This window comes from Drosophila hydei, unplaced genomic scaffold (assembly GCF_003285905.1).
Source record: "Drosophila hydei strain 15085-1641.00,03,60 unplaced genomic scaffold, DhydRS2 tig00000063-arrow-pilon, whole genome shotgun sequence".
Taxonomy (NCBI): domain Eukaryota; kingdom Metazoa; phylum Arthropoda; class Insecta; order Diptera; family Drosophilidae; genus Drosophila; species Drosophila hydei.
Window position 1 is genome coordinate 3,097,099 of NW_022045657.1, and position 13,066 is coordinate 3,110,164.

At 37.2% G+C, this 13,066-nt stretch overlaps 1 protein-coding gene across 1 annotated transcript; it reads right to left on the minus strand.

Moving 5' to 3' along the window:
* Positions 1-8,249: 8,249 nt before the first annotated feature.
* LOC111604886 lies at positions 8,250-9,609 on the minus strand. The gene has a single exon (XM_023323126.2). It carries the CDS (start codon positions 9,496-9,498, stop codon positions 8,374-8,376), a length of 1,125 nt encoding a protein of 374 aa, XP_023178894.2. The 5' UTR covers positions 9,499-9,609; the 3' UTR covers positions 8,250-8,373.
* Positions 9,610-13,066: the final 3,457 nt, after the last annotated feature.

Below are 13,066 nucleotides of genomic sequence, written 5' to 3' on the forward strand. Positions count from 1 at the left end.
AACTGGCCGCACGAGTTGTGCCCACTTGCACATAGCCTCAAATTGTGTTGTCACCCAACAACAATAACATGTGAATGTTACTCTTATTAGAAATACATAAATTATTGGGGCAGCTTGTGTCACCTGCGTGTGTCGGAATGCCACATCGATGCCTTGGCATCCATAGACACGCACACACAATTTCTCAATGCATACAAATTGAATTGATATTAGTTTGTAAAATATTTAGGCATTCAAATAGCTTGTATGCGTGTATGTAGGTGTGGCTTTGTGTCTATATGTGTGCATGCGTATGCTGTTTGCATTATGTTGCTCTAGTTACGTTTTGTGCCTCTTTCTGTAAAATGTTTTCCATGTAAATCTGTCTCTTTGCCGGGAAGCAACTTGTGCGTGTGCGAAAGGGATGCCAGATGCGTTCTAATATATTCGCACTGAAAAAAGTGATAAAGCAGCACAAACTTCATATTTGTTTTGTGGTTTTAAGTTAGATTAATAGACAATTTTATATTTTCAGATCGCCAACTGTACAATTCTACATACAAACATATGAATATATACATATGTATATATATTTATATATTCTAAGTTCTAATATATATTTCAGCATACTTCTGTTTCGCTTTATACGAATGTTTCATTCCTATTTTGATAAGTTTAATTTTATTTTATATAAAATTTTATGCATTAAAGTCTAATACATAAAGGATCTGCTTTCCGGAACAATTTAATGTTTTTTGGAAATACACTGTTAGCGCAGCAGACTGCAGCGCTTTTGATCTGTATTTTTATATTTTCATGGCATAACAGAAACTGTTAAACACAACAAGTGCGCTGTTAGCAGAACTGCAATTGCATTTTGTCTGTTAGTGCAATAACATATGCTGTTACAGCAGCTGTAATTACGCAGTTCAACGTGTTAACAGAATTTTATGTAAAAGTGTGAACATAAACGTGATTATTTTAAAAAAAAATGAGATTACCTACACCAAAATGGTCTCTTTTGAAATTTTATGGCATTTTCAAAACCAAACGCCTTTTAATTACACTTAAATCCAAAGACAAACAATGCTTGTTCAAGTTTCAAACTGTACCTGCACAGTGTGCCACATATCTAATTGTGCTCATAAATTAGAAACGAACACAAACAAAATTCGGCTGTCAGCTGAAAGTTTGCTTGGAGCTAACCAGCATATAAATTTGACAGGAACGCAAAATTAACAAACCGAGACAATTTACCTAGCACACACACATACGTACACTCACACGCACACACACACCTGGGCGTAAACAAAGAATTTTCATAAACTTGCTGCATACTTTTCGGAAACACAGATAGAGACACAGGGAGAGGGAAGCATTGGGAGCGGGTGCTAGACAACCACACGCATATTTCGTCAAGGAGGCTGCCATAAAATGCGCACAGCTAAAATTTATCTTCGAGTCAAGCAGATAAAAGCAACAAAGCGCAACTAGTCGCACATTTCTGCTTACCTACTCTATACGTCCGTAGCCAGCTACTTTTCCGTTTTCTGTTGCCTGTATGATTAATTTTTTAATTAAAAATTGTACGCATAGCATCGACTGATGGTAGGCAAAAAAAATTAAACTGAAGAAGACACAAATAAGTGCAGCCACTAAAATGTCGGCAGCAGAAAATGTACTTGCAGCTTTTATTAAGTATACGCCCTGTTAAGCATTTGCCATGTGGTCACAATGGCATTCAACGCTTTCCAATTTCTACACACTTGACGCAGTATCCTTGAATGCAAATTTACCTTCAAGAGAAAGAGACTTTGCAAAATAATTGCATGTTCAGGTTGTTGTACAAGTGGGAGTGGCAAAAATTAAATGTAATATTGCCAGCAGTCTGGCAATATTATCACTTGCAAGGCCAAAATGAATTTCAACTTAATTTAGTTGCCTAAGATAGTTAACACACGCCAACACACACACTAAATATCTGCATATTACAAGCAATTATTGCCAGTGCTTATTGTATCCTGAAATCTAAATCCCTAATTGAAATTTGCCTCGGTTTTCTATTTTGGGAATCGCTTTTATTTTAATGAGAATATTCTGTAAATTCAGTTTGTATTAATAATTAATAATATAAATGCATCTTCTGATTTGCTTGCGATTTAGAATTATTATCTAAGCACTAATTAGTTTAAATTCGACTTATAAATTTCAAAATACGAAATGATTTATCTTTGAGAATTTGAGTAAAATAATAATATTAATTTGAATTTATTAAATTTTACAGAAATGTGTTATGTTGACGCTAATGGTATCTCAGTTACCTGCATTTTGTTTCACATCATTAAAATGTTCAAGGAATTTATTTATTGTTAATTTAATTAATATACCACACGAGTAGGTTTTATTTTTAAATAATGGAGTTAAGCAATCTAAACAGACGTTAATTAACATAGTTTCTGGGGCTGAAAATTTAATCTAGACAGAAATGAATTAATATAGTCTCTTTGCGCACACAGAATACATTGCTTGGGATAACAAAGAGTTATAGAGTGTAGCTACAAGGCAGGTTCTTATATATATCTTATATGTTGTAAGTCAAGATCCGGTGAGGTAGGTTTTGAGGCTGGTGACGTTTAAGCCTTATGCTTACTCTAGTGCAGGGACTAGTATATCTCTGGTCTGCACAGCCCAAACGAATAGACAGGCTATTTGGGTGAGAATCTTAGGGTAATTCATAATATTTTATTATACAATTTACAACTTATTTATACAATTATATATTCAAACAATAGACGAGTCTCATGGAGCCTAGAAAATTCTCAAATTTTAAGTTGAACTTATTAAGTTATTTCTTTGCTTCTATAACGAAATTCTGAAGCTATAATCTCGTCTTTTATTCAGTTAAGTAATTCAAATGCTAATCGTGAATTCATTCACAGCTTGTGCTATCTATTCTCACGCCTAACTTAGTTATTCACAATCAAAATTGTTTTAACTGTTCACACAAAGCGACACATAGACCGCAGCAGCTCATCGAGGGGCTCAAATTCGGCTATAAGTAGCACATAGACAAAGGTCCTAGCGAGGGTCTAAGTATGCAAGTGTATATGTGTGTGCAAAGGACATCTTTGTCATTTTTGCCCACAAGCAGCTAATAAAGCGGCTCAGCATTGTTGTTGTTGTTGCATGTTGCTGCCTCTCTGCTGTACATTGTTATTGATACCTCAGCTTCTGTTTAAGCACCCACAGAGACCCTCTTACACAGACGCACACACACACGCTACCAGACAAGGGAACCCTTTTTGGGGCAATTCCCAAACGTCTTCAGCCTGGCTTTTACTTCCTTTTTGCGTGGCGTCCTGCTTGCTTTTGAGCTGATGATAATAAAGCAAACTTCCAGCTGTTTATTAACATGTTTCTTTGTCAATATATGTATCTTATATAAATACGTACCCACAGACAAACATACACTCATACTAGCTTAACAGGCACTGCTAGGCAAGTGATGGCATTTCTCTTCCTCTCTCTCTCTCTCTCTCTTGCTCTCGCTCCCTTTCTCTCTCTGTGTGTTTACAAGTTTCGTCTTACAAGTGAAAAATTCCTTTAGGCCAAAGTGTGCATTAAGAAGATTGTTTTACTATTGTTGTGTTACATACATTCATATCATATCAAAGACACATACACGCACCCATGGAGAGCCGAAAATACCTTAACTACATGACATGGCATTGGCAGGCAAGACAGCTTCGCCTGCAGCTTGTTTCCTTCTCTCACTTTTTCTGTCTCACTCTTCGCTCGCTCCCTTTCTCTCACTTCATCGCTGTCTGTGTCTTCCTTTTTCCCAGTTTCTCGCACGCTGTCATTCCACTCAACAAAAGGATTCAAATTTCATTAAATCTCATACAAAAGTATCAAAATGCCATTGTTGTCATGACGCCCCCACAGTCCCACACACACTAACACATGCAAAGACACATTGCACTTGCTTCTCTTTCTCTCGCTTCGACCCCTTGGCACTCCTAGTAAGCCTGTGTCCTTGTCGACACCAAAGTAGCAGCTTCTGCAGCCTGTATCCATATTGGTAACTGCTTTTACTTTGGGCCTTTTATTCGATTTACGTTTCAACTTGCTCAAATTTGTTTAGTGTGTGAGTGAGCATATGTGTATGGTTGTATGTGTGTGTGCGTTTGCTTGAACTAAGCGCCAAGGCTTTGATCGCTATCATCTATAATGGAAAACTTAATAGAGTAGACAACACTTTGGCGTAACAAGCATCTAACATCGAATTTCCTACAAATGACTCGTGATAAACGAGCAAAAAAGTTAACTTCCTTTATTTTTAGCCTCTTTAAGCTATTATTGAAGCATAAACTTGGTTAAAATCCTAATGCAAATAAATTGTAAGTGCATAGGCTGTTCTGTAAATCAATTCCGATTCAATATATATATATATATATATATATATATATATATATATATATATATATATATATATATATATATATATATATATATATATTATATATATAAATATATTATATATATAAATATATATATGTATGTATAATATACGGTATGTATACGACATGTTAAGGGCAACTGTTAGCATTAACAGTCTCTGTTAACTACAACATGATTTATATGACATATAACAGCACCGAAAACACATCACTTTCTGTAGATAACATAATATCTAACTGCTAGCTTTAACAGCTTCTGCTAAATGCATCTATGCTAACGTTAACATGCAGAGCATTACGTAGTTTACCAGTCTCACGTTATGTTAACTGTGCATTTTTTTATTCATTTCCTTTAATTTACTTTTCCGTGTCGCTTTCTCTGCCGCAGCAGCTCCAATTAACTGTTTTGACTGTCATTATTTCTTTTACCTGTCAGCAAGTTCAGCTTATCCCGCATTTTCTACACTAATTTACACATTTGATAATTTACAGGTCTACTGAGAGGCCGCCATGTCATGCCTACGCACACACAGAGCTAAGCTCAGGCAAACACCCGCAATTATTTCAATCAGCTTTGTCGCGGCTGTCGCGCACAGCCTCAAAAATGTGTGTGTGCAGTGGCTGCCTAATCAGCCACCCACAAGTTGGAGTTGTCAGCCAGCACAAGGCGTCCCACAAACACCCAACGCACCACACCAAGGCACCACCCTCTACATGTCTCTATCATTTCAACTTTTGGCAAACAAACTTTTCAAATTGCTTTCGCATTAAAAATCACTAAAATACGTTTTTCGCATCGCTGCTTACAAAATGGCGTTGTGTGTGTGTGTATCTTGCTCTATTGCTGTATATGTGTGTGTGTGTGTGTTGCCTGTTTGCTTACGTTAAGTTTCATTAAGCTTTTGTCAACTCATCAGCGTCGCTTGCTGTGTCGTTTGTTGTTGCAAAAAGTTAAGCATATCAAAAACATAAATTAAACCACTAAGATGGAACTAACTACAGATTTGTGAACGACTTTCGAATACCCTATGCATCAAAATAATCGAAATTTTGATGTTAAAAAAAAAAAAACAAACTATTAAAGCTTATATAAAACTTTAACTTCACGTACTTTAGTTTTGTTAATATTTAAGTTGGTATAGAAAATCCAACTAACTAGTTTTCTCATATAAATTTATCTGTTTTTCTTTCCCGATAAAATGAGCAGCTGAATAATTTAAGATCTTATGCTTAAGCAGCTTTGCCAGGAGCATTAGCTGTGTCTACCCACAGCTTCAAATGAATTCAGAGGGTAAAAAGCTTTTGGCTTAATATCTGATTGGATTAAAGTCCATTTGGTTTCTGTGCCTGATTTTGTGTCAAATCTAACCAAAGCCACAAATGAGCATTGAACATGCCAAACAAATTTGACCACACCAAATTTGCAGTCAACAATATGAAAACGGAGCAAAACAATTTTATAAGCTGACTGAAAAGTCGAGAAAAACCCACAAACTATTTACATCAAATCTTTTTAGTCTAGGGTCCATTGCCCAGTGACACACGCATTATTATTGCACATACGCCATGTGGGACTCGAACGGGTTAGACTAAATTGTTGAAGTTGTTTTTGTGTTTTTGAAAAATTGATTTTTAGCATTTGGCATAATTCCTTCATGGACAGTTGCGTAAACTGAAAGGATATTATTTAATATAGGATACGATCACATTTGAATATATTTAAGAATACTTTAAATAGTAAATTAAACTGAGAGTGTAGTAAATGAAAAATAAATTAAAGTCTCTCATTACTCATTACATTTTTATCTTTATAATTTATCGTCATTATCTTCTTAGAAGTTATCTTCATTTGCATAACATCATCTAATTCAAAAAACTGCCTCTCTCTGTGATTCTCATCGTCAATACTTGAACGTTTAACTGAAGCAGTTGGTCTATCTATAATTTCATATATCCTCAACAGCTATAAAATCTCATTTAAAAAATCATTGCCTCTCTCTGCGATCCTCACATTAAATAACCAATTATACCTCATTCAATTTAAACAATTCCCCAAGCCAGGTTCACATATTTCATCCACACATTGCTCATAATTGGCCACAAAATGTGACCGGCAACCATACTCACAGGGCAACCCCTTCTGCACGTATGATATCATATGGTACATCGGCTATATCAATAACCAAGGGTAGCAAAAATGCAATTTTAATTAGCCGAACGTGCGACAAACGCACGTAGAACGCATAACCGCAAGATGGTGCTGCAATTAGGCGACTGGCAACGGGCTACTGCCAACTGGACAAAGTCCAGCGAGTCGCAGTCAGTCAGTCTGTCAGCCAGCCAGTCACTCAGTCCGTCCGTCAGTCCGTCAGTCAGTCAATGCTGTTACGTGCTGTTGCAGCCAAACAAAATTATGTGGCCAGTATTTGCTGGTGGCACATTTCGCGGGCAGCGGTTGCTGCAAGGAGGGCAACAACTGCTGCTCGTTGCCCTTTGCTTGGGGCTTATCCGCTGCCAGTCGTTTGTTTTGCAATGCCCAAATTACTTTATCGATTTGTCCAGTACGTTTGTACAATTTGGCGTATTGCATACATTACGGAGCAGGAGCTGGTTGAGGGCGATCGAAGTAGGAGCAGAATACGCACTGGACAAACCAACGACCACGCTAACGAGCCTCATTAGTGGCATGCGTGGGGAAATGTGGCACTGGACAATGGAAAATGGCGAAGTAATGAAATGACACTGGCACAGACATCGCGCTGCTGACATGTGAGCAACATGCACGTGATTTCTTCTGCGGCTATCTCAAATGATGATTACTTTGCAATTTACACGCCCAACTACTATTTGCTTAGCAGCCGAATGGGTTTTCCCATAGATAACTAAGATGAAAACTTTCATAGTTATGTGTTCCACAATCTCTGTCAATATATATATATATATTTATATGTTTAGTTATTGCTTGTAAAAGTCCTGATATAGCCGCGTTGGATTTGATTTTTAATATGATTTATAATTTTTTTTTTTATTTATTAACTTGTTGTCTTCGATTAGCGAATTCTTGCTTATCTCTTAATTCAAATCAATAACTTTGTCTATTTCGAAGTTTGCGATACTCTCAACTTCCAGTCAGAGTCTGTTCAACACTAATGCTTGACTAGTTCTGCTCTGTGAATTTTGTTTTCATTTTCAAGTTAATTGCAGGCTAAGTGTCCAGCAGCTTGTAGCTGCATCAATCAAGCAGCCCTGAAAGGCTCTGGCAGCAAATGATGGCTCACACCAGATGCCTAATTAATTGATTGAGTATGTTGTTGTACCTGTTGTCCTTGTTGTTATGGCTTTTGGCAACGACGCCGCGTCAAGAATCTCAGTTGCAAACCGTCATAATATTGACCCATTGGTCATGTAATTAATGGTGTAAAGACTCGCACGACATATTAATGCAATGCAATTGACGGACGGATGCTGTCTGTTTTGCATTTGCTGCACTTTCCGTTCAGACAATTCTGCGAACTCGCATATTGACTTCAATTATAATGAAACCCGATCCAGCTCATCGTTCCGCCCCATGGCCGAAAGGCATTCACTAATGGCCGTCACATTGGTATAGTTTGTGTTTGTCATATCAAATGGCTTTGACTGGGAGAAGCAAAATAATAAGACTTCCTTCTGGCGCTGTTCAGCTTGAACCGGATTTAATATTTCTTAAAGTTGCATATAAGACGACACTCTGGTATGACCTTTTCACTAGCAACTATTAGCAATCACTCTGTTAACAGTCAGATTTCAGTGCTTTATTTAAATCACATATTTTAGCTGAAACTGCGGTGAACTTTAATTACAACAATGGATGAGAATATATTTTACAGTAAAAATCACAGCTTAAGAATTTTGTAAGCATTTTGGAACGGAATTAATTTTTATGACATTTTATTTATAGGTAGTCATCGGTATCCTCGTCACTATCGTCGGAGCTCTCTTGCATGGTGCCGACCATAGTTTCGGGGCAGTTAGGCTTCCCAACTGCCATTAGTGACTTGTATATTGTACGCCTTTTTGAAGTTTGCTCTGAGCTCTTGGTATTAGCTCTTTTAGCAGTATCTTTCTTGCTGCACTGAGGCATCTCTTTGTCGGCGTCGCTCCGCATTTCAACAATTTTCAGGGGCTTTCGCTTGACAATGGCTTGTGGCCTAAGTTGTTTGCGCATATTCACTTGACCGGGAACCTCATAGGGACCTTCCTCCCCAAAACCGTTCGGATATGTTTGTTCGGGTAGCTCTTGTTCGCGATAATAATACCTATTGGGTATTGTAGCGAAGGCATCGCTGTCATCGGATGTTTCTTCGAGCGAACCGGACTCAGTCGTGCACCGCGAACTTGATTCATATTCGGAACTATGTCGCGTTTTCCTTAAGGTAGGGGACGATCTTTTAACACGCTTCGCATATGAGTAATTCGTCAAAACTTTTGTCGACTCTTTCATAGCTTCTCGCACATTTACCTTGCCTGCACTATCATCGGCTTGAATATCTTTAGGCTTGACATGCGTTGTCGGGAAATTCGGTGTATTGTTTGAACTGCCTTCAGGTGGAATATCCTTTCCCTTAGGTGCGGCTTGAATGTATTTCCTGCTTATGTTGGCTTGTATTGGCGACTCGGGCAAGTTTTTCTCATTAATCTTTTTGGTTTGCTTCATCACCATTTGCAAGAGAATGGGCAGATCCTTGCGGGCAAAGTTTTCGCCAAACTCTCGCTGCAGCCTCTCACGCGGCTTCAGTTGGCACTTGTCGCCCGTTTCAAGGGCGAACGTCTCCAGAGTATGCTTGTAGCCGTACCACGCGAAATAGTCCACCACCAGATAGTTGAGCAGCTGCACCAAGCCCCGCTGCTTCATATCGCCCCCACAGAGTGGCTCATCCTTTCTTAGGTCCTTCTCGCCTCGCATCATGTTCAGCACCTTCACATGCAGTCCACTACGCATCTCGTCCAGTATGCCATTTCGTTCAAAGTGCAGCTTAATACTGTCTTCCATAATCTGTGAATACGAGCTATTTGCCATACTGAGCACTGAAAATACAACGCTTCAAAGTAAATTTGTAAGTCGATAACGAATGAAATTTATATTTATTTTGCAAGCTAACAGTTTGAAATCAAATTGATTTTGAATGTGTATTTGAAACCAGAGAGATCCTAATATGCTATGAATTCGACTAAATGCTTACTCCGTTCTAGACAATTCTCCATTTATTTGTATATATATATACGTAAATTTATATAAATTTTTTTGTCTACAAAGTTTTTTTCTGTCAAGCTAGCGGCTAACGGCATCAGCTCGTTAATCATGCAGATAACCTTGAGTTGGAGGCTGCATACATTAGCCATTAGGTGAACTTTCCACGTCGTTGCCAAGTTTTTGGATCTGTCTCAAGAGTTGAAGTCAAAGTGCAGTGAATGACATCTTGAAGTGCTCGGCTCACCTGCTGCAAAAAGCAGCGCATCGACTTTGGCTTTTAGGGAGTACTTTGTGTTTAATAAGAACAAAATTAATTTAATTTCCCTCAAACGATTTCAATTTTATTTCAAAAATTGTCTGAATTTTATCAAATCAAATCAGTTAATTTTCTTGTACCATTTAAAACGAGTCTTGTTTTCCAAAATAATTGTTTTCAACAGTTATTATTCCAACATTCACCTTAGTGAACGGAGCTTGCACTTCGGTCTAGGAAACAGTCACGAGATGCGTTGTCCATTTGTCACAAAATATGCTCGAAGAATGTATTTTGGCAAAAACAGGAGGACCCGCTAGCCGTCAAAAAGGAACTTTGGAATGTTGGACATTGGACTCAACCATTCTTTGGCGCACATTTACTTTGTTTTTGGTAGTGTCGATAGCGGCGCTAGTTTCATGTATGTTTATCGGATTAGTCGGCAGCCCTTTGACTCGCATATCTTTGAAGGTCAGATAAGACTTTTTCAGGTTTTCCAATCTATTTGGGGACTCTTTACTATAAATTTCCTTCTTCCATTGATCTACTCTTATTGGCAACGCCTTGGAATTTGTTTGTAAGATACTAGGACAAGACCCACGTGAAGTTTCTATATTCTGCGACAGGGTTTTCACAGTCTTCTCTTTTGTCCTTGGAGTAGGACCCTTTGAGTTCTCCCTTTTTTTCGGGGCTTCATGAGTAGGTTGTAGCTTCATCTTGCTTTCATTAAAGCTTTTAAGGTGGGTAAAACTTTTCAGATTGGGAAAACTTTTTAAGGCTTTACTGAATTTCTGTAAGTTTTTCGCACTGTTTGATATTTTTTTAGGCTGATGCTCTTTTATCATCGTGTTTGCAGTATTGGCTTCGCCTCGTATTTCTTTGGCAGGGGCATTGTTTTTCTTAGGTCTCCTCTCCCTATTGTTGCTTAGTTTTCCCTCATCTGGTATATCTGAGTCATCATCGTCACCGTAAACATCTCGTTTCCCTTTTTTGTTGGGCTTTTCTTTAGTTGAAAGATCTTTTGTTGCTCGTAGTCGGCCTTGTGCTTTTTTCAACTTTTTTGGGCCCTGGTCTACCTTAATTGGAATATTCTGCCACAAACTCTTTTCCAGCAACGCGTCGTCGGCTTTATTAGATTCCTTCAACACCATTTGCAACAGAATGGGCAGATGTTCGTGGATGAATTTTCCCTTAAGCTCTTGTTGCAGCTTATCACGCGGCTTCGGTCGCGACTTTTCGCCCGTTTCTAGAGCAAAGGTTTTCATTGTGTTCGTAAAGCCATGCCAATTAAAATAGTCAACAATCAGATAATTGAGCAGTTGCAGCATGCCACGTTGCTCCAAATTCGAGCTGCCACATGGGGGCTCTTCCTTCTCGAGCATAGTTAATTCTTGAATCATCTTCATTGCTTCAACATGTAACCCGCTTCGCATCTTGTGCAGTTTTTCGTTCCGGTCTACATGTAATCGGAGACTATCCGCAATGAGACTCGAATATGTATTATCCATCTCATTTAAAACAGAATTTTTTAATAACTTAAAATTTTATTTCCTTTGAGTAAATACGATCTGAGTCCGTTTTCGAATGTCCGTTTCGGAAGTTACGAAAAAGATGATTGATTATTGTGAAATTTAATAGAAGGCTTACTTGGTTAACTTTTTTACCTATATCTATGTCTATATCTATATCTATATCTATATCTATATCTATATCTATATCTATATCTATATCTATATCTATATCTATATCTATATCTATATCTATATCTACATCTATATCTAAATCTATATCTATATCTATATCCATATCTATATCTATATCTATATCTATATCTATATCTATATCTATATCTATATCTATATCTATATCTAAATCTATATCTATCTATATCTATATCTATATCTATATCTATATCTATATCTATATCTATATCTATATCTATATCTATATCTATATCTATATCTATATCTATATCTATATCTATATCTATATCTATATCTATATCTATATCTATATCTATATCTATATCTATATCTATATCTATATCTATATCTATATCTATATCTATATCTATATCTATATCTATATCTATATCTATATCTATATCTATATCTATATCTATATATATATCTATATCTATATCTATATCTATATCTATATCTGTATCTATATCTATATCTGTATCTATTTCTATATCTATATGTATATCTATATCTAAAAATATCTATCTATATCAAAAATAGTTCTATTATTTCGAAAATGTAAATATATTAAAATTAGAATAAATAAGTGCAATATTTACTTACAGAGATTTCTCCTCCCTCAAATCCTTGGCGGATATGCACTTTGCAGTGTTGGTAAATGCGCTTTTAGACGAAACTTAATGAGATGCTGCGCCTAATTAAACTTTGTACACACAACGTTTAAAGGTGCTCCAAGACGTAGACGTGCAACAAAAAAGTTGCTGATAATGGCTGACAGAGTGCGCTGCCAACTGGCTTGTGTTAGTGTTGCCAACGAGGTTGCCTTTACCGTCGCTTTACCGTTGCCTTACAGTTGCCTTACCGTTGCCTTGTATCAGTTGCAAAATTTATTGCACTTAATGGAATTTAAAAGTTTGTTTACTTACAGCCAGTTGAAAGCCAAGGCAAATGCCGCCATTTTGCCATGTGTGTCTGTGTTTGTGTGCTGGTGGGGGTGGGTGGGTGTCTGTAAGTGTATATGTATATTTGTGTCTGCTAACGACAATGTCGTTTAAATGAATTTATGCTTAAACGATAATCATGCAAATTAATAGTTTCACAAGGACTTGAAATAAAAAGAAGGCACCATTTGACTTTTCCACACGCATCGCGCAACAAAATATACAAAAGTTTTGCACACAAGTTGGGCGCAAAAAGGAAGAAGGAATGAAGGAAAATTAAGCAAAGCAGTGAAAAGCATCGGAAAAACTTTGTGTCTGTGTTGGCATTCGGTTTTGTAGGTGCGGCTCAAAAGAGTTTCTCAGTCTCAGCCATCGAGCCAAAGAAATATTTAATAACTATTTTCCTTTTTGTCTTGAAAGTTCTCTTCACTTTTAATTCTGTAATGGAATTGTTAAGAGTTAGGAGCCGCTTGATTTATGGCCAGGCCAAAGTTTTT

Excerpts from the sequence above, each read along its gene's own strand:
- LOC111604886 (XM_023323126.2), bottom strand. The coding sequence starts at position 9,498 with ATGGCAAATAGCTCGTATTCACAGATTATGGAAGACAGTATTAAGCTG.